At 44.5% G+C, this 22,606-nt stretch overlaps 1 protein-coding gene and 1 long non-coding RNA gene across 2 annotated transcripts in view; one reads left to right on the top strand and one right to left on the bottom strand.

The window, feature by feature from the left end:
* Positions 1–17,007, top strand: part of CCND2 (cyclin D2) — a 31,314-nt gene extending 14,307 nt beyond the window's left edge. The window contains exons 4-5 of the mRNA XM_086884973.1: positions 2,231–2,361; positions 12,613–17,007. Coding sequence (XP_086741099.1) covers positions 2,231–2,361; positions 12,613–12,768 — 287 coding nt within the window. The 3' untranslated portion in view covers positions 12,769–17,007. The remainder of the gene's footprint in view (positions 1–2,230; positions 2,362–12,612) is intronic.
* LOC147653675 (uncharacterized) lies at positions 15,089–22,578 on the bottom strand. The gene is made up of 3 exons (XR_015285679.1): positions 20,023–22,578; positions 17,017–18,575; positions 15,089–15,436 (listed from the first exon to the last, which is right to left on the bottom strand). It is a non-coding gene; the product is annotated as an uncharacterized LOC147653675 (long non-coding RNA).
* Between the last annotated feature and the right edge of the window lie 28 nt (positions 22,579–22,606).

Genomic DNA, 22,606 nt, shown 5'->3' on the forward strand with positions numbered 1-22,606 from the left:
CTTGCCCAGCTCCAGCCCCTCAATGTCCATGTTGCAGTGACAGGCCCACAGCTGGACACAGCACTGGACACACCTCACATTGGTGAGGCCTCGCCAGTGCCCACAACAGGGGGACAGTCACTGCCCTGGTCCTGCTGGCCACACCATTGCTGACCCAGCCCAGATGCCATTGGCCTTCTTGCCCACCTGGGCACGCACTATGGACCAGCAGGGCCAGGCCCTTTCCTGCTGGCTCTTCCCAGCCACTCTTCCCCAGCCTGGAGCTGATGGGAATTGTGACCCAGGGGCAGGACCCGGCACTTGGCCTTCTCACTCATCTCTCTGGCCAGGACCCATGGATCCAGCCTGTCCAGATCCCTCTGCAGAGCCTGTCCTCAAGCAGATGAACACTCCAGCCCAGCTTGGTGTACCTGAGAACGGACTGAGGATGCACTTGATCCCCTCATTCAGGTCGTTTTATCAAAGAGAACTGGCCCAAACACTGAGCCCTGGGGGACACACCACTGGTAACTGGGAGAAGGTGCAATCCTGGAAGTGTAATTCCCATTCCTTCATCATGTGCTGAGATGAGTGTACTCAGGACTCTGTACTGCACTGAGAATTTTGGTTGTCAAGGTTCTTCTGTTGTCTCATTCGTTAGTGGGGGGCAATTTAATTTCATTTCCAAGAATGGAAGAATCCAATTCCAATAATCAGCTTTGCTATGGACAGTGGGTTCTTATTACAGTAGGGCATAAATTATTATTTTTATAATAATGGCAGTCCATATTCTTGACTTCCCACATAGCCAGTGGGAATTTGCCCTTCAAAAGTTTCTGTCAGAGTGTGATGTCTGGTAGGAAGCAGCATGCAGTGTTGGGCTTGCAGGTGGGAACCTCCTGGTGGCTTTGTGAGACCGAGAAATCCGTGTCAGAGTTTCAACTCCTCCTTTTGTGTCCCCACTTCTAACACCCCAGTTCTGGTCCGTTGGGGTGAATGTTACATCCCAAGTGCCATTCTTACTGGACTGCTTCAATCCTGGGGATATATTTCAGCCAGATGAAGAACACGCTGTCTCCACAGCTATTGAAGTATGTGCCAGCTCTGAGTTTGGGAGGCTGAGAACAACTATCCATGTGTCTAAAAACCTGAGTGGCTACACAGACAGCAGCAGGGTTACAGAATTTGTGAACAGAGGGGATTTGGGATCTGCAGCTGGGCAGTTTTCTGTAATCTGTTTCTACTGATGGAATGTATTGCTTGTTTTTTATTTCTTATCATGTATTACTTTGGTTTACTCTTCCTTCTACTCCAGTTCCCCCAGCTGAAAACTGGTAGAGAAAGGTATGCTAATACTGAAAATCAGTAGAGAAAGGTTTGTTAACGAGTTATTGTTGAGCCAAAGAACTTGCAAATCAAGTTTAATTTTAGGAATATATCAAGATGTGAGAGATCTGGTATATAGCAAGATAAACTAGTGCTGATAAAACAGTGTCTGTGGAAGTATCATAAACCATAAAATTTATGATTTTAAAATCATACATTTAAATTTAATTTAAAGATCACAGGATTTTATTTGAATTTCTCTTCTGATTTGACAGATGTTTGAGAGGAAGTTCTGAAGTGTATTTTCAGCTTGTTTATTAAGAAGTGGTAGTAATGACAAATGTGATCTTTGTTCTTTGATTTCATAGCTATGGGCTGTAAGTGTTCTTACTTCCTAATTGCTAAGGTAGTAAAGATGAACCGTTAATTAAAATCTCTTTCCCGGACAGGTCTTTAAATGCTCGAATTAATTAACTCTTTAAAAATTGACGTGACTAAAAATCTCATTTTGGTCCTTTGTGATACCTTATTCCAGTTAGTTTTCTGGTTATACAGAGAGGTCTAATGTGACCAAGACCCAAATTTCTGACATAAATTACAGAAAGCCTCCTTCTTCTCTTTCCTTTTCTTTAAAACTAAGGAAAGACTATTAAAAATTGTCCAGGTTTACTTTATGCATCAGTGAGAATAAAAGCCTGAACTGCATTTCCATTTTAATTTGCAGGTCTGTTCCCCCTCCTTTGACTGCTTGTGATGAGCAGTGTGACTAATGAGCTCCATGGGACCAAAAAGAGTGGCACTTTTCCCTTTCTTCTACTTCCCCGGGTTTTATTCTTGGGTGTGGTTTTTTTTATGTTGCTTGCCTCTGATGTTTTGCAGCTTTTCTGGTCTGGGCTTGGACTAATTCCCAGATCTGTTCTTGCAGATTTTAACTTTGCCATGTACCCACCATCAATGATAGCAACTGGAAGTGTGGGAGCAGCCATCTGTGGCCTTCAGCTCGATGATGGGGACAGCCTCACGGACCTCCTGGCCAAGATCACAAACACAGATGTGGTGAGTGTCCCACATTCCTCTTCTCCTTTCACTTCCCAGGCCACAGTGGAGAGCTGGGCCTGATCCTGAAGGCTGAGTGAAGCAAAGGAGGTGGGTGCTTTTGCAGGAAGTGAGTTGCAGGTGTGGACCCAGCACTTTGGTTTTAGTCTGCAAAGCTCCTTGATCTCCTGGAAGTCAGGTTTTTTTCAGGCTTGGTGGGGAGAGCCTGCTTTGCCAGCAGGCTGAGCCTCCTCAGGAGCCCTGGGTGATGGGTTGAGCAGGCAGCATTCCCTGGGATATTAAGCAAACCAGGAGGTGTTGTGCTGCTGTTGGTCCTGTGCTTGCAACCTTAAAACTGCTCTTCTGGCCCTCCTTCAGGTATCACTTAAAAATTCTTGGCTTGGAGGAAGTGAATAATGAGCTAATTTCAAGGCAGGACGTGAGACAGGCAAAACTCAAGCCGTCCTTAATGTGTGCTAATTTATTATTTTATTTCACAGAGTAAATATGTGGCATTATTACATCTGTGAGAGCATTGTTAAATGAAGATCTGGATTTGTGATTTGGTTATAAAGGTGTAATTAGTCCAGTTTACTTAAAAGGGGAAAATTTTGATATTTCTTCCTTTTTGTTACAATCAGATTGTTCCTAATTTTCAAATGCAGTTCTGGGGTTTCCCATTTTTTAAAATTCCAATTGTATTTGTACAGCAAAAGAAACATTTCCAATTAAGAGTGCTTGAAGTCTAAACCATAGAATCACAGAATGGCCTGGGTTGGAAGGGACCTTAAAGATCATCTCATTCCAATCTCCCCCTGCCATGGGCAGGGACACCTTCCACTATCCCAGCTTGCTCAGAGCCCCATCCAGCCTGGCCTTGGACACTGCCAGGGATCCAGGGAAAGCCACAGCTTCTCTGGGCACCGTGTGCCAGGGCCTCACCACACTCACAGGGAAGAATTTCTTCCTCGTATCCAATCTCAACCTGCTCTCTGTCAGTGTGAAGCCATTGCCCCTTGTCCTGTCACCCCCAGGCCCTTGTCAAGAGTCTCTCTCCATCTTTCCTGTGGGTTCCCTTCAGGCACTGCAAGGCCACAATGAGGTCACCCCAAAGCTTTCTCTTCCCCAGGCTGAACAATCCCAATTGTTCCCTCAGCCTTTCCTCCCAGCAGAGCTGCTCCATCCTTCTGATGCCCTTGGTCCCTCTGAGAGGAGGGACACCTGTGCCTGAGAGAATTGGGTGTAAGGCCTGTAAGACCTTTTTGCTGCATCTTGCAATTTGGAAAAAATTTATGTAATGTGCTGATCTTTTCTATCCAGATTGTTTAAGTCTGAAAGAAAATACCTACAGAAACATCTTAGTTGTTCTTCAGTGGTTAGAAGATGGGGTTTTCATTTTGCAATGAAAATGCCTTCACACCTTTTCTTTTAAATTTAACAAGTTTTTTTTATCAAAAGCGTGCTTTTTTGCCATCCTGGTGAAAATCTTCCCAGATCTGACTGAGCCTACTTTCCTTCAGAAGAAAAAATTAATGCTCTTCCCAAGTAACAAAGAACTCCTAACATTTTACTGTTCCCATCTCCTCTCCAAGAGTCTGTCAGCATTGGGTAGAGACCAGCTTCCTTCTCTTTGCTCCTGGTCTCAGCCCACAGCAGCACAGACTTACAGAGGAGAGTCTCACTCATCCCCCACATCAGAACAAAGTTGAGACAAAAGGAGCTTTAATTAAGCTTTAGATCAATTGCTAAAAAATATAAGCTTTTGCAGAAATTAGAGGTGCTGTTATTTTTTTCAGTGTTTTCAGTGTTGAGGCACAGGTAGCCTTAACTCCCTGCAAGTTTTGAAGCCTCAGACTAACCAAAGGTTGCCAAAATTTTTGAGCTTGGGCAAAATAGTGTATTTTTTATTAGCCTGCTGTCTCAGTGTAGCTGAAACAGCTAGATATTTGCTAGGTATTTTCTCTGTGAGTTTTGCATTGGAAAAATACAAAAGGGCCCAGGATTTGAAACATTAATCCCACATGATAAAGTGAGAGAGAGAGAGAGAGAGAAGCAGCTGAAAATGGGGTCTCAGAGAAGCATGGGGCAGGCTTAGCAATAGGTAGTAATACCAGCCTCATGTGTAAAATGTATTGTTGGAAAAAAATGTGCTGTCTGGATTGTGTAAGAGTTGGCCCAAGGCTGTGTTAATAAAGAGTAAAGACTATTGTAATACATTTTACACTGGGACTTAATTAAAGTTGAATGAAGAGCTTCAGTTCTCTCACTTCCGAATTTCTGATGCCTGAGAGCTGTTCCTGCAGTGGCACAATTAATTCATTGTCACTGTGTGAATGATTTTGTTTTCCAGTGGGGGCTTAGGGAAGAGGCAGAAATGAATGTTCCTGGGCTTTAGGACCATCATGTGGGAGAAAAGTGGGGAAGTCACAGAAATTGACAGTTCTGCAGAGGAAAACCTTCTGGCCCCCTGTGCCTCGTGGTAGCCCACAGGAACCATCAGGCAGCTGGGGAAGAGTCCTTCCCAGCCAGAGGGTGCCAGGGCTTCTGCTTCATTTTTGTTTTGGAGTGTGTGATTGCCTAGCATGGAAACAGATGATAGGACTTTCCCACTGGCTTTTCAAAAAATGTCACTGTCTGAGGTGAAGCATGAAAAATCTCAGCTTCAAAGCTGCAAGCAGATGAAAAGAAAGAATGGCAATGAAACCCTGATGCAACTTAAGTGCAGGGAGCTTTTCTGGGCTTTCACTGTTTTATAACGATAATTTAAGGGTACAATCTATTTGCTGGGAAATAACAGCATTAACCAGGAGGCTGAAATCAATGGTGTTATTTCAGATTTACATTAGAGTGAGACTGGAATTCAGCATTTACAACTAAAATAAAGGTTTTTAATGGATGTTTCATTAAGAATTAGACCAAAATACATTATTAATAAACAACATGTAATTTAGAGCCCAGCTGTTGGGTAAGCAGACAACCAGCATTAGTGTTTCTTTCAGAAATACACTGGTGTTGGATATCCTTGTATGAATCCAGTGCAGTGCCCCAGATTTGAGATGGAGTGGTCCAAGGCATCCTGCCACTGTCATTTAGGGATAACCAGTTATTTCTGGTAAATATCTGCCCTGGGCTGTTTGGTGAGGGTTGAATCACAGGCTGGAGAAAGTGTGACAACAGGGCCAGGCAAACCCTGGTTTCATTACTCCCGCCACTGACTGAAATTAACAGCAGGGAGATACTCTTGGAGAAGCTCAGCAGCCTGAAGAGTAGTGAAAGTAGCTCTGCACAGTGCATCTGAACTGCCTTCTTTGATTGCTACTGTCCCTAAGAGCCACTAAGAGAAAATCCCACACAATTGAGGGAGAGGAAGATTCTCCCCCTCCACTCTGTTCTTGTGAGGCTCCACCTGGAATACTGTGTACAGTCCTGGTGCCCCCAACATAAGGAACTGTTGGAGCAAGTTCAGAGCAGGCCACTTGATAAAGGGAACTGGAGCAGCTCCCCTATGGAGACAGGATGGGAGAGTTAGGGCTGTTCAGCTTGGGAAAGATAAAGTTGTATGGAGACCTCAGAGCACCTTCCAGCATCTGAATGGGCTACAGGAAAGTTGGAGAGGAACTTCTCATCAGGAACTGTAGTAACAGGACAAGGGGGAATGGCTTCAAACTGAAAGGGAGTAGGTTTAGATGGGATGTTACAAAGAAATTAGGAATTAGAATTAGAGAGGGTGGTGAGTCCCTGGCACAGGTTGCCCAGAGAAACTGGGGCGTCTGCCCCACCCTTGGAAGTGTTCAAAGCCAGGTTGGATGAGACTCTGAGCATTGTGGTCTAGAGCAAGGTGTCCTTGCAGGGGGGTGGAACAAGACAACCTTTAAGGTCTGTTTGAATCCAAACCATTCTGTGCCTCTAACTTCACACAGCTCTGCAAGACGAGGACTGCATGTTCCAGTCTGTTCGTTCTCTTGCCAGGGGCTGGGAAAATTTCCTTTGTGGTTTCTTGAAGAGGAGAGGCCGGTGAGCAAAGAGTTAAACAGACCTACTGGCAGGAAGCTTCAGCGCTCCCTGTGCATCTCTTGGTGGGTCATTGCAAAGGAAAAATAAACAACTCAGGAAGTCAGGAATTCCCATAGCATCCCAGACCAGCAGTCCAGCACGAGCAGTATCCTGTCCCTTTTGGAGCCAGATGCTTCAGAGGAGGATACAAGCATCCCTGCTGTGCACAATTACGGGATGTGAGGAAGGATGGCTAAATGGGTAGGGCACATTTTAAGACCTTGGAATCAATATTTTGCTTTGCTTAAGACCTTTCTTGGGTAAATCCAGTCCCTTACCTCCTGGAAGAGCAGCCATCCAGGTTGCATCTGGATAACACACGGAGTTGGTCTTTCCAGCATCAGCAGCCAGGGAGAGGTTTTCAGGCAGAGCCAGTGCCTGTATGTGGGCAGAAGTCATCTCTAAAAGTCTGTTCCCAGATGGTAACTGGTGTATATTGAATGGTTTGGAAAATCTAAAGCATATTTAAGGGCTTGAAGTAGAAAAAAGCAAGGAACCAAGCATTTTTTAGAGACTTGTCAAAACAGCTGGCCATGAGCTCTTACAAATGTGGAGTTGGGGCTGTTTTGAAGACTGGATCCATAATAAATGGCATTTAAAATATCTCCACTTACACGTGCCACATATGTCAGTACCGGGATTTTTTTTTTATTCCCAAGATCAGAGGCATCCCTTCATAAAGATCTGCAGATTTCTGCACAGAAATGGAAGTGAAGAACCACCATGCTCAAGAATTCAGAGCTGCAGTAAAAAAATCATAGAAATCTATCTTGAATGGATTGCATTTGAACATTGTCCCTACAGCACATACACCATTTATCCCCTCCTTTGTAGTGTCTGGGGCCTGTGGTTTTGGAAGCAAGAAACAGGACTCGCTGTATCTTATCCTGCCTTATTCGTTGCAGACCACATTTTGTATGCAAGGAAACAACAGGCGAAATAGCCTCCCAGAGAAAGGAAGAATGAGATAGTTTCCTAAGTTGTCTTTGCCTGAGTTGGCAGCTGCTCCGTTTCATTCAGCTTTTTGTTCCCCAGTGAGTGCTGTGCGTGTGTAGCAACAATGGGGTGATGCAGTGACACCGCGGGCTCATGGCGGAGTTCCGTCGGGTCCATTGACAGGCGCGGCCGCGGCTGGCACGCCGAGGGAGCCAGGCCCCCGAGGAACGGCTCCGCAGCCCCCGGAGCAGCTCCCATGGATCCGGCAGGGAATCCCTGCTCAGCTCCTGCAGCTCTTTCTGTAATGCAGGCAGGTCCTCCCAGCTTTTTGAAAATCCTCTTTTTCACTGAACACTCAAGGTGTTTGATACAACAGCATAAATCCCACACCCTTCCACCTTTTCACGTCTTCGAAGTATTACCTGGAAGAGATTACCAGGAATCCCAAGTCACACTGAGCAAGGAGTATCTTGGCATCTGTCCCTGCATCGCCCTGCTGGTGTGTTGGCTTTACTCTCTTCTTTTCCCAGTTCTGAAAACATTGTTCTCTCCTTTTTGCAATGAGGAATACCTACAGCAGCAACAGGAAACCAGCAAACTGAGTGGTCAAGCAAACAGTGGAACTCAATCTAGAAAGGACGCTGTTGAAACTGCTGAAAAGACAAAAAAATTGCAGAGAAAAAGGCCCTATATTTCAGTTTCTTAATGTTAGTCACCTTATTTATTGCATTATTGCAGTAATGTGGCTACAGTAACTGGAGAAGCTCTGTCATGAATTAGTTTTTTGCATTTTTTTGTTTTATTTTTTGAATGAGATAGATTTCCTTGTTAGTTCACATGAAGTGTCCTTTGGAACAGCAAATTACTATTTTCTGTACTTCCAGGTGGAGAAAGAGACATAGACAATTATCTGTGATTGATGCTCTTTGTTACAGTAGCAAAAAACATACATTCAGGAGGGAAAATATTTCTGTTATTTAACTGCATCCATTAGATGTGAGATCACTGTAAATACAGTAAATGGATAAGATATTCCCACAGCAGCTTTCCAGGCTCTTGCTTTGGAGAAGGTCAGTGAGGTAAAGGCCAGCGCTCAGCAGACAAAGGCCCCACTTTGGGAAGGAATCCCTGTTTATGTCAACAATGAAGCATGTGCTTTGGAGAGGTCTGAATTGGGGCTTAAATGTGAACCAGTGGAGGAATCCAGCCGGCTTTTGTGTGTAGGAGTACAGATGACATGTTCCACACTGGAATTTATGTAAATCCCAACTCTTTAATGCATGTCTGATTGCTGCTTTCTTAGATCATCCAAGCAGTGCATACATGACTAATGAACAGTACTGTAATTTTGGGTATCTCCAGAACCATTTCCATTTATCAAACCACATCCTGCACCTAAAAAAAGTCCTTTCCTGATTTCCCTTTTCTAATTGGTTTTAAGAAAGAAGACATTGGGGGCCTTAACTCTTACTTGTGAAGTGATTAATATATATGTGGAAAAGTAACCACCCTTTAACACAAAAATGCCAGAAGGCTTTTTTAGCTTTCCCAGTTTTGGGATTTTGGTCAGTGCAAAGCAAGAGCCTGTTGGTTGAGTTGAGTTGGGTTGAGTGGGAGGCCTTCCTTTATAGTTTGCCAATGAACCATAAATGCCAGTTTAAAACTGGAAGCTGGGGGTGAGTATAGGACATATGTATACCACAGAAGTGTTGAAAAGTTCAAAAAGTGAATTATCTGTAATATTCTGCAGGATCTTCCCCAAGGCTTGTGCTTTCTTTCAAGATTGTCATGAATGGAAATTGAAATCTTCAATGATTACTGACTTGAATAAGTAGCTCATGCCATAGAGCTGCTGATTCCTCCTTCCAGTTATTTTCACTGCCAGCATTTCCATCAGAGCCTTGAGGTTACCCCTCATCAGACACAGGAAAGCTTTTCTTTTCCTTCAAATGCATTTCAAGTGTGCTAGTAAAATCACCTAGGGATGAAAGAGTTTCAGAATGAAAAAAAAACCAACCCCAAAGTTAATTGCCTTTTTAGTTCTGTACATGCTGAAGTAAAAATAAAACTATGGAGTGGAAAGTACCAGAACTATTTTAATCACTAAAACTACTAGACCATATAGAAGAATGGGGAAGTTGATCCATGTGACACACACTTAAAATTAAGTTTTTTATAAAAACAACAAAGGTTTTGCAGTATTCTGAAGGAATGGTCCTACTCCTTGTATTGCAAAATCTGGGGTCATACTGCAGTGCATTATAGTATTCTTTCAAGGAAGATTTGTTGAAAATAATGCAATTCATGGGTTTTTATCTTTGATATGTTCTTAAAACTTAATTCTCTGTTCTCAGAACCATTTAGAACTTGCAAAATGAAAGTCCACCAGTAAAATATGTACACATGCAGCAAATCCCCATGAAACTTGTAAGGGTTAAAACTACTGTGTCATGGGAAGGCCAGGCTGCTTGTCTTGATGGCTGTTTAGTAGTTTTTTTGTATCATGTCCCTTAACTTTGGATTGACAGAAAGTTCCCGTGATGCCCTCATCTATTCAATAAAGCCACATACCTTATCACTGTGACAGCTGAGTTGATAAGATAACTCTAAATTAGGGTTTTTTCCTTTCAACTGAGAGATTTAACATCCAAGGAGCTTTAGTGTGCAAATAGCAACACTTTTTTGGAAAACTATTTCATGCTGAATGCAGTGTACTTGTCATTTTTACTGTAGGTTTCTTTGTTTTAAATAATTTGGTGGTTTTAAGTTCAAAATCTAAATGTAGACCAGAGAAATAATACACAGTGGCCTGTGGATTCCCATATGAAATAAAATCCATGTGGCAATTCCAGTTGAGGCCACTTTATAGGTTTTACGTACAAAATGAAGACACCATAAATGACCCATTTCTCTGCAGGGTTACTTAGAGATTTCAGCCTCTTCATACCTGAAATGAATCATCACGCTGCCCATCAGAAGTTTGTGTACTGATGATGTAAATGACCATACATGAGGGTATTCAGGAACAGACAAAGCTGACTCCAAATGCTTAAGCCTCATGTTCCGCATGTCACCACCCTTCCTTCCCCAAGCCTGCCTGCAAGGAAATTGCCTCATTAAGCTTTTTAGACTGAAGCTGCTTTAAAAAAATCTGGCCTGTTTTCAGAAAGACACAGTACTTTGAAACTGTTCTTTAAAAGAAGAGGTTCTTGTACCCAAAAAAAGCACATTATGAGTGTTGTCTGTTACAAGAGTCTCCAAACTGGTGCCCCCACACTTGAAATGCCGTGACCCACACGGTGATCTGTTGTCATTGCCCTCTTACACACAGGTGAATGCTTACCACAGGCCTGAAGCCCTCCCTAGCTAATAATGGGGGATTTTCTTTATCTGAGGACAGGATTTTGCAGCCAGCAGCTGCTGGCTGGTAGCCAAGAAAAATGGGTGTTCATTACCCATGGGAGCTAATTGCACTCATCATGAATGTCAGTGTCGCCAGCAGAACAGATCCTCTTCACCGGGTGTGTTTTTCCCAGTCAGGCTGGGATGACAAATCAATCCTCCATGCATTAATATTTCAAATTCTCTCCAATAACCAGGTACTGTGTAGAAAAAGGGCTGTGTTGGTCAGGGCCCAGCTCTTCAGTGTTGCAGTCACATCCCACAGTGGGTTCACAAGTGTCTGTGGAACCCTTTGGAGGTTCAGTGCCCTGCTCTGTTCTTCAGCTCCCCTGCCTGACAGTGGGAATGGTGATGCTCAGTCTCACCACCCCTGCCAGATGTTATAGGGGCTCTGGTTAAAGCATTGTGCTGTGAAAATCCTCCTACCAAGCCCTGCATTGCTCTGTTGCCTGCAGACTCTTGGAAAGACCCAGCTCTTAGGCAGGCTGAGGCCGCGGGTAGTTTACAGTATTAGTGCCTTTTCCAGAAGGACTCTTCAGGGCTGTCTTTAGAAAATGCCATTTCTTGTGGCACCACTTGTCCCCCTGCACAGTGTCAAATTGATACTCCCAGTGCCAGCACACTGAACATGGTTGGCATCATACAGTCACAGCTTGGGTTTTATTTTTAAGTTTCTCCTGTAACTCAGGGTTTGTTGAGGTTTTCTCACACTTTTTTTTTACTGGTTAAATAACAACATTATTTGGTCTTCTAGTGTATTATCAAAAGTGTGGAACATCCTGTAAGTATTTCAATAGTCGTCTTCTTCATCACTGTTTAGTGACCTAGTTTAGATGTGGTGAATCCTTCGCATTTATTTCTGTATTTATACTTCATGTTTACTGTGGGACTCCTGATGGACAGGCTTCCATATTTATTTTTTGCTGTACTGTACCTGCTGCTTCTTTGAATGTTCTGTAGTTTGTAATGCAGTGGTCTCTGGGAGCTGGTTGTATGTTCAGAAAGTGATTGGACATGGCACTCAGTGCTCTGGTTGTCAAGGTGGTGTTTGCTCAAAGGTTGAACTCAATGATCTCAGAGGTCTTTTCCAGCCTAAATGATTCTACAATTCAGTAATGCAGCTGCATGTTTGAGGCTCGTGTGAATTTTCTCTTGTGTGAATTTTCACAGATAAACTGACCTTTTTGCCTCTGCCTGGAAGACTCATATGTGTGACAGATAAAACTCAGCCCCAGAGCACCATGCATGTTCAGGGACCTCAAAACTTCTCCAATTTCCCATCAGTTTGCTTTGTATGAAGTGCATCTATCTGTGATCTTGATACAGCACATGGAGGTTATTTCAGGATAAAATTGCAACTTTTTTTGTAGAGAAGACCAACTTAGGTGGCTTTACCCTGCATGGGAGAATGAAAAGTTATTGCTCTGTAATACTTGGGTTCTTGCTCGAGAAGACCACATAAATCACATAATCATAAGAGTCACGGAATGGCTTGGGTTAGAAGGGACCTTAAGGATGATCCAGTTCCAACCCTGTGCTGTGGGCAGGGACACCTTCCACTATTCCAGGTTGCTCAGAGCCCATCCAGCCTGACCTTGGACACTGCCAGGGATGGGGCAGTAACAGCTTCTCTGGGAAAGCTGTTGATCAAAGACCAGTAAAATATTAAGATTTAGAGCCTAATAAATACAGCATGAACAGTGTTAAACCCAGGGAGTTTGTACACAGTGATTACCTCTCAGAATTCAAGGTTGATTTGTGTCAGAGCAGGCACTTCTCAGAACACCTGACAGATGCTCTTCCAACTTTTGCTAGCTCAGTAAGGAAAAAAATAACCACCTTTACCTTTACTAATAGATAAATTTGCTTTCTTTTCTCTAGGACTGCCTTAAAGCTTGTCAGGAACAGATTGAGGCGGTGCTCGTGAACAGCCTGCAGCAAGTCCGGCAGCAGCAGCAGCAGAGCAACCCCTCCAAGACAGTGGATGAACTGGACCAGGCCAGCACTCCCACAGATGTGAGAGACATCAACCTGTGAGGACATCGGCACACAAAGTCACGCTTGCTCCCCCAGCCCCTTTATTTTTGTTATTATTTTTAGAGTGAATTTTTTTTTAATCTGCTCCCACATAGAACATATTTAAAGCTCTTTTAGGTATAAAGAAAAACAAAAAAAAAAGTACAAAAACTGAATAATGAAAAAAAAAAAAAAGCATTTGGTGCCTGTGATGTTCTACAGAAGGGAATCCCACAATATATTTGGTAATTGCTATTTGATTATGTATCAGTGGTATTAAATGCTTATAAAAGCATACAAAGTAGCTAGATCAATGTAAGCCTGCATTTGTGGGAACAAAGTAGAGTATACTTGTCTGTGTATTATGAACTAGTGCATACACCCCTTTTTTAGATTTAAGAAAGGAATCGTGTGTGCGATTTTGTGGCTTGACTAGATTGCAAAGCAATAGAATAAGGGGTTTAGGGCAAAGTGGGAAAAGATCCCTGAAGCAATTGAACTATTTTGAATGCAGAAGAGATTTGCTGATCTGTCACCTCTGTTATTAGTCAGAAGTGTTTGTTGGATCTCTGTATGTTAGTTTTGTTTACTCTTGCTGTCTGTGGTAGCTGCTACCTAAGAAAGAAGATGCTTTATTTTACCAGCCAGAAGAGCAGGTGTCTTTTGGGCTTTTTTTTTTTTAGTTGATTTATTTTTCTTTTTTTCTTTTTTTCCCCCCCCAGCTTCCCCGCTCAACTTTTTATCTACTTTTCCTTCCAAAATGGTTCATTCTAAACACAGCAGCATCTTTGGCATGAGGGCAATTCTGTTTACCCAGCTGTGGGTCGAGCCAAAGTTCCCAAGTGTTCACGCTCAGTGGTGGGAATGCACGCATTAATCCCGACCTGTTGGCTGGGCAGACCACCTCCAACCTTTGGATTGCAAGATGTGGTGGATCATCTAGGAAAAGCATTATATTCCTTTACAGTGCTAATGCTTCACATCCATGTTAACGTCTGGCAGCTTCTTAGCTTGGCCACAAAGACATTTAAATGATGCTCTGTCCATCTTCCCTTGTAATAGCTCCTCACTGTGTTAAAGAAGATGTGGTTTGGTTTTCTCCCTCATCTCTCTTCCCCCCCACCTCCCCCCACACTTTTTCAGCATTTCATTAACTTTATTGATCCACAGTGAGTGTTTTTGTAAACCATTTCATTCGAAAAGCACTTTGAAAATTGTTCCTAAGGGATTAAATGAGATGGTTTATGACAATTTTGCCGAGGAAAGAAAAACAAAAAAAAAAAATATAAAAAAAAAAAAAAGAAAAAAAGAAAAGGAAAAAAAGAGAAAGAAGTCACAAAAGCAAGGCTTTGTATAGCTTTTTGTAGTCAATATTTTCCAGTATCTGGTGTACTCGGTTAGCTGCGGTGTTGCTGGAAATACCAACACCCGCTTCAGATGACATTCCTGTCATGACATTCCGGATAAAAGCCTGACCATCTGTATTGTTCAGTGTCACAGAAGGATCTTAATACCACCTGCATGTTTATCTATGGACAAGGAAAGAAAATTGCTGGTGCAACAGCCATGGTGGTAAACATCGAGGTGCGTGACTTGGAGTTTTATTACAAAGGTGTATTCAGTGTACTTGAATTTATTTTCCTGCTCCACCTGTAACGAAGAGGCATTTAGATGGCAAAGGAGTTGGAGCAACTTTTGTTTTTTGGGTTTTTTTTGGTTTTTTTTGTTTGGTTTTTTTGTTTTATTTTCTGGTTGGGTTTTTTTGGTTTTTGGTTTTTGGTTTTTTTTTGGTTTTTTTTTTTTTTTTTTTTGTTTTGGGTTTGGTTTTTTTTGGGTTTGTTTTTTTTCACAATTGTATTAACAGTTTGCAATACCCAATATGAAGCTGTTGGTTGAAATGTCAATGTTTGCATTTTTAACACAAAATCCAGAAAGAACATGCTACTTTGAAGAATATTATATGTATGGACTCAGCCTGTTTGGCTAGATGAGGGTAGAAAATGGAGTAAGATTCTAAGGTTTTGGGTTTTTTGGTTTTGGGGGGGTTTTGTTTTTTTGTTTTTTTTTTTTTGCGCTGCTAAGAAGCTATGATTTGTTTCATTCTTATTCACATTAACAGTACTTAGCTGTATTGTTTCACTGAGTGTGCTGCTATTTTATAAACATTTTTATAATATATTATTTTACTGCTTAAATTTCAAATCCTGAAGTAGATGGTTAAGTGGAGATATGATGAGTTCTTTGATTTACTGGAAATGCCCTGTACAGGTTGTTTTTTTTTTTTTCCCTAATAGCGTGTTCATGATTACTTTTTTTTATTTTATTTTTTCCTTCTTCTTCCTTTTTTTTTTTTTTCAATCTCCTTCCTTCCTGATCACATCCTGCAAAGATGGTATACTTACCTCAGGTTTGCTGGACAAGAAATGGTTCCCATTTTCACAATACCTCACACAGTGACAGTTTGGTTGCCCCCGGGGCCCGCCGGGGAGAGGTTGCAAGCAGCCGAGGCGGGGCACTGGCTCCTTTTTGGTCTCTGGTATTCTTTTCATAGTGGAAAAAATGCATTGACTCTCCACTGGTGAGCAGGTCTGTCCTCCCCAAAGCTGCTGCTGGGCACAGCTTTGGCCTCGCCTCCTGCCTCGATGTTCTGCGTTGGGAGCACCTGGAATTCTGCGGCGGTGTCTCTGTCCTGGAGGAAAAAAGTAGCTGATGCTGTTGAAGCAAGACTGCAGAGCCACACACAGATCAGATCAGATCAGGTCAGGTCATTCCTTGGCAGCCCTGCCCTGTGTGGCTTCATGGGGAGCTGTGCCAGAGGGTCCTGATGGTGGCGTTGGCACAGTGTCCATCATGTTGGTGTGGTTTGCTCTGTGCCGTAGGCCAGGTGTAGGCAGGACCTGTGTTTAGGGTGCCTGCCCCTGGCTCTTTGTCCAACCTCCTGCACACCCCTGTCCCACAGCGGCCACGGATCACAGGGATGATCCCTGCAGAGGATCACAGGGGTGATTCTGCCGCGGAACACAGGGCTGATCCCTGCTGTGCTACACAGGGATGATCCCCTGGTGTCATCCCTGTGCAGAACTGAAGGGGCAGGGGCTGAGGGCCACCTCTGTGGTCAGCTCCTCTACAGAGGGTGAGGGCGAGCTGTGCTGGAAGGGGCAGTACATTCAGCATTCCCAGTCCCCTGCAGGGTCCTGGTGGGTCTGTGTGTCCCCACCAGGGTGAGGAACATCCTCGGTTGCAGTGAGGTGCTCAGCAAGTGCCAACCCTCTGAGGAACATCCTCGGTTGCAGTGAGGTGCTCAGCAAGTGCCAACCCTCTGGGTACAGCGTACTGTATGTTTAAAGGGTGCAAACCCTACAACTTGAGTGCTTTCACAATAGCTTTCAGAATAAAATGACTGCCTAGTACTCTCTTTTAACAGATGTTAAAGGAAGTGTGTTGTTACTGCAAATGAGGTGTGAGATTTTTCCCCCTGGATTGCAGAAATGGTAAACCTCCCAACTGATTGATTAGAGAACAATAGAAAATGTGTTGCTGATTCTGCCTTCCGAGTACCAAAGGATTGGTACAGTTGCTAAAAGCGTTTCTCTCTCAGCTTCCTATTGATGGTACTCTGATGATCTTCTCCTCCTTCCCATTACTGTAGTGTAGGAACACCTCATAATGTATTTATTTGTATTTCCAACATGCTTGTGAAAGAGAAAAATAACGATTAATCCCATGACAATGTTGATGATTTATGGTTGAGTAATTGGACAGCTCTTAATTACTCAGCAAACCACCTGGCCACTGGATTTTTTCCACTATGTTTATTACCATGTTCTCATGTACCTCAGAAATCACTCTCGGTTGCACAGTTTCTGTTCTCAAACTTTTTTGGGTTTTATTTTGGTTTTATTTTGGTTGGTTTTTTTTTTTTTTTTTTTTGCTTTATTGTGTGATGCCATATCAAGCCAACGTTATTCTCTCACAAATGTGCTCTTTAAGAGGTGTGGATGTTTATGTGGTCAGGGGATGCTAGGAAGTGTGGTAGTAGACATCAGTGTAAACAAAAGTATTTAGAAAGTACATGAGGTTGTTTTTGATGGATAAGACTCTGATATGGTGTAGTCTTGATTGCCTTTTAAAAGGTCTTTGTTCAGTGTTGTCATTTTTATTAATAACCTATTGTTTTGACTAGTTTAAAGATGGTTCTAAGAAAAGTGTGTTGGCGGGATTAGGTATGCTGTATGGACAATAAACTCACCTTGACCTAAATTTACTTACTTGCCTTGCTTTTATATCTTCAGTGAATTTGGTTGTATCACTCACTCCATGGTGGTGTTTCCTTGGTGGGATGTGATTCTAAAGCCTCTGATCTGAAGAGATGGTGTTAGCAGGCACACCAAGTGAAGGCTGCAGTCACAGAACGAGCCTGCCTCTGAAATGTAGCTGCCTTGCCACTGGATAGGCAAATTCTGGCCTGTTATTCCATGAGAGTCAAGGAGAACAAAGTCCTAAAAAGCAGTAAATTGCAGGATCAAAATATTTTGTCAGAATCAAATCGAGCTGGTGAAAAGCCACATGGAGTGCACATTTTTGCAACAAATTGAAATATGATATAAATCTCCACTCAGTTGTTTGTTGCACTGGAATGCTACTGCAAAAATCAGATTGTTTTTCTTTCTATAAACCTGGGGAAACCGTGAATAAAAGGAGTGGGATTTGTGGTGAGGCCAGTGGGAAGAAATGAGTCCATTGTCCAGAGTCTGCTTCCTCAGCCTGTGGCCAGGAAGGCAGGATGCTCAACCTCTCCCACTTCTGCCAATGGATGCCTGCCATGAAGGGACCAAGGGCCTGTGTGATGTGTTTGGCCTGACTTCTCCTCCACTGCCATCCAGTAGCAGTTTTCTCCTGAATTTCCAGCCTTTTTTCTTTCAGAGGCCCTGAAAATGAAGAAGAGGCATTTGGGAAGACATACTGGGGAAACACCATCATAAAGTGAATTATACTGCCAAACCCAAAGATAAATGAAAGGAAAAAAACCCCAAAAGACAAGCTTCAAGATAAAATGAACAGGGAGAAGGAAAAAAACTAGAAAGGAAAAAAACAAATGTTGCTAAAATTCAAAACTATATGAGCAAAAATAAACAGAAACAAACAGAAATAATCATGGATGGAAATAGGAATTAATTATGAATTATGGAATAAATATGAATGAATTAAAAATAAATAGGGATTAAATCAGGAGGCTGGGGATCAGGAGATACAGATCTTTCTAGCCATAGTCACACAATCTTGGGTCCTGTGGCTTTAGGAAGAGTTTCTGAAGACTTTCCTGCCAAATGTCTTGTGAGCGTCACATTTCCCAGCTTATCTGCACCAGAGGTAAAGATTATAAAACATCACAAGTCCAGGGTTTTCACTGACCACCACTGAAAAACACGACCAGCGATTTCTGGCATTTTGTAGGCTCAGCTTGGAGTGTGTGAAGGACTGGAACCGTGCAGTGACAGAGCCTTGAACAGATTGTCTGGAGACCGTGCGGAGTCTCCCTCACTGGGGATATTCCAGAGCTGTCTGGACACAATCCTCTGCCCTATGCTCTGGGATGGCCCTGCTGGAGCAGGGAGGTGGCACCAGATATGCCACTGTGATCCCTTTCAACCTGACCCATCCTGTGCTTCTGGGATTGTGATTCTATTTAAAAGAGTTCTCAGAGGTGATTTGCATTCCACCTGGGCAGCTGATGTTCCTGCTGATGCAGCCAGGAGACAACTCTGAAACTTGTGGGAGTCTCATGAGGACAAGGGCATCCCTCAGCAGCAGTGGCATTCAATCAAGACCTGTTAGGATTACAAATTAAGGTGAGTAAAGCTGACGTGTTTACATTGAGGTAAGAAAAAACATTTAGTTTTGCTGCAGCCTGCTAGAAATGAGAGAGAAAGGAGCTGATGTAAAAAAGAAAATAATAGAAGGGAACATGTCTCCTTAAATGCCTGTCCTACTGTGGAAATGATGTGGTGCTTGGTCTTGCTATTGAGTTTTCTCTAAAAATAAACTGGGTTGTTATTTGAGCTCTTCCAAAATGCAACATGCAAAAACTGCAAGAAGAATTGTGGAAGCAGTGAAGGAGAAAGGGAAAGGTCAGCAGACTGGCTGTGTTTGGCTCCTCAGATAACTCAGGAACCCTTCTTAGAGCAAAAGCTCTGGTTCATCTGAGAGAGGACTCACAAGTTATCATCAAGAGCAATAGATTGATTGACCTTTGTGATGAGGGTTTTCAGAACTTGAGCAAAGCTGTGAGTGGGACATAACCACTTCGAGGATGAGAGATGAAATCAGCATTGTCGTCCAGCACACTCAAAACAAAAATTTATCTTAATTTTTCCATCTTCCTCACATTGTCTCTGGGGGGAAACTCATCACTGTCTGCAGCTTCCTCAGGAGGGCAAGAGTAGGGACGGGCCCTGATCTCTGCTCTGTGTGACCAGGGACATGACCTGAGGGAATGGCGGGAGCTGTGTCAGGGGAGGGTTAGGGTGGGTATCACAAAAGGCTCTTCCCGCAGAGGGTGCTGGGGCACTGAACAGGCTCCCCAGGGAATGGCCATGGCCCCAAAGCTGCCGGAGCTCCAGGAGTGTTTGGACAGTGCTCTCAGGCACAGGGTGGGATTGTTGGGGTGTCTGTGCAGGACCAGGAGCTGGACTGAATGATCCTTGTGGGTCTTTTCCAAGTCAGGATATTCTATGATTCTGTGATTGTAAATTCAACTCGTTTGCTTCTCTCATCCACAGTTACTGTGGATCTGCTTCTTATACACAACAAAGTATTGACCTTTCTGCTGTGCACTGATGGTGATGTTTAATCTCCCAGGTTTAGGTATTAGGGATTATCACCTAACGCTACAGAGCTTTGCAACAGGAGTGCCTAAACTGCGGGTGTTGCCTGGGCGTGCAGCAGCGCCAGGGCGAAGGATGGGATCCGTGATCCAGGGAAAGGCGAGGGCTGTGCAATGGGAAGGGCCCGCGGCGGGCGCTGCAGAGCGCGGGAGGGCCGCGAGGGGGCGCCCGCGCACCGCGCACGGCCCTCAGGGCCCCGGGACAATCCCGGGAATCCCGGGCTGGGAAAGGAACATCCCGGGGCTCCCACGGCCCTCAGGGCCCCGGGACAATCCCGGGAATCCCGGGCTGGGAAAGGAACATCCCGGGGCTCCCACGGCCCTCAGGGCCCCGGGACAATCCCGGGAATCCCGGGCTGGGAAAGGAACATCCCGGGGCTCCCACGGCTCACCTCAGTGCCCGCCTCTGCCTCACAGCTCCAGCAGAAGGGAAGGTGTTCGGCCTAGGGGCTGGTTCTGCTCCCTGCTCACAGCTCTTATACTGCACTGAGAACCAGCTTAAAAACAATTAAAAACATTCCTGAAGTCACTTTGCCATGAATGAAATTCTAAGAATTGTGTTCTCCAGCAGACCCAATTTGAGGCCTGTCCGCAGGACAATTTGTGTAGGATTTGCCAGGGTTATGCCTCTTTTCAAGCCAGCATATACTTCAGAGCAGCATTACGCAGGCACAGAAGTGCAATGGAGCAGAACTGAAGAAATTCAGCAAAGGTTTCTTCTGGATGCATTTGTAAGCGCTAGGAGCAAGATGAGATCCCAAATGACAACTGAAAAGGGAAACCTAATCTAGTAGCTAAGCCACGAGGCTCCAAGTCAGAAGGTACGGGCTTTCCAAGCTGTTTACTCACAAAGCCAAACTGGGTGCCTTCAGACAAAGTCTCTCAAACTTTGCCAGAAGTGCTGTCACTTTTGCAAAAGGACCTGTGTGAAAACATGCACTTACGTGCACTTGTGTGTTAAGAGGTGTTAACAATGTCGGCTGATGTTTGAGACTTGATCCTCTAAACCACATGTGAGACACAACTGGAGTTTTATCACTGCAGCAAAACACAGTTGTTTTTAATGGTGATACAACAGAAATAGGTCAGAGCGGATTCAGTTGGCACTGGCTTGTGTACAGGCAAGACTGTCACTGGTGTCACCCCTTGAAAATGTCAGTTCTGAAATCTGTGGAGGAGAGGCCCTGAGGAAATTTGAGGTTAATGCCACACTGCGAAAGAAGATAAAAAGGAAATGAAACAGACACAACTGTTGCATTGAATATTTAATTTTGCATCTGCTTTAAACACCTATCAAATGAAACAAATTGTTTCAGTCTTCATTTAGAACATGTTTGGTGTTAAAGCACAAACCAGTTGCAAACTGAGGTCAGACCTCTGAACAATCCAGAAGAATTTCTCTGATTTTTAGATAACATTTATTCGATCCAGCTGGGAAATCCTGAAGGAAATACACTCAGCTGCCCAGCTGATATTTTGGTTAATCACACTGTCTGTAAGCCATAAAACTTCAGCTTTCTGAGGGGAAAAGCATAAGTTCCAGTTACTTCTTGTTCTTGTGTTCTTTGTCCATTTTACCAGCAGGAATTTCTGGGCTGCCCAGAGAAGCTGTGGCTGCCCCTGGATCCCTGGCAGTATCCAGGGCCGGGTTGGACGGGGCTTGGAGCAATCCGGGACATTGGAAGGTGTCCCCGCCCATGGCAGAGCGTTGGAACTGGATGATCTTTAAGGTCCCTTCCAAGCCAGGACATTCTGTGGTTCTCAGGGCTCTGCAGGACAAGAATGTGTGGTCCCAGCTGGATGTGGATGCTGACACCTCACACTGCACTGCCTTGGAAACTGCTGCTTTAAACTGTTCCTTGGAATCAGCTCATCTTTGCTGATGGTTACTCCGGGTGTGATTTGGCTGTCCAGACTTCTAACTGACTTATGAATAATGTCCTTCTTCCATCTACATGTAAATATCAATGTATCAATGTACTCTGAGCAAAGCGCTGCTGCCAGTCAGTGTTAACTGAGCTCACGTAACCAGACTGAACATCATCAAGTGTTCTGTGGTCTCCAAAGGGCCAAACCTGGTCTGTCCCCCGGTCCCGGTGTGGACGAACACACTCAGTGCAGGGAGCCCGGGGTGCAGCTGCAGTGGAGCTGCAGGCTGAGCTCTGGAGCATCCCAGCTGAGGAACGTGGCTGGGAGCTGCCAGCCCTTCGCCCAGCACAGCGCCCTGTGGCAGCGGGCAGGGGATGGGCACTCAGAGACACGGCGGCAGCTGAAAACCCAGACTTTCCTACCCTTAATCTGTGAGGGTGTAAAAGCCCAGGGGTTCCCTTGTGCTGCGTCCCTCCTGAGAGGCCACCAGCTCGGGCTGTTTAGTTATTTAGCAATTGCACCGTGATTGAAGTATTTTAAGGATTTGGACATCTGGGACTCTGGTAAGGGAATCCTGGAATTGAACCAGTAAGGGAACCTGATCCGACTTCGTGAGTGTGGGGGATGCAGCTGGGAGGGGGCGTCAGTCCCAGCTCAGGCACTGCCAGTGTCCAGGTGGATCCGGGGTGCTTGGACCAGGAAGTTTCCTTAACACCAGCGTCACGAGACGCTGCGAAACCCAGAGTTTTAAGGTGAAAGCCTCCTGATTGCAATTGCACAGTGAGAATGCGGAACCATTTAGGGTGCAGAAGTCCAGGTGTAAACCTCACACTGCCACGCCCACCACTGAACCCTGTCCCCAGGCGCCACATCCACAGGGCGCTTAAATGCCACCAGGGCCGGTGACTCCACCGCTGCCCTGCAGCCTGGGAGAAGAATTTCTTCCCGATGTCCAACCCGAGCCTCCCGTGAGGCCATTCCCTCTCGTCCTATAGCATGTGGCGTGGGAGCAGGGCCCGCTGTGCCCTACCCTCAGGGAGCCGCAGGCAGCCGTACACCCTCCTGGATCCTCCTTTTCTGCTGGGAGCCGCCTCCGGTGACGTCAGA

The sequence above is a fragment of the Cyanistes caeruleus genome, chromosome 4, assembly GCF_971803275.1.
Source record: "Cyanistes caeruleus chromosome 4, bCyaCae1.hap1.1, whole genome shotgun sequence".
NCBI classification, from domain to species: Eukaryota; Metazoa; Chordata; class Aves; order Passeriformes; family Paridae; genus Cyanistes; species Cyanistes caeruleus.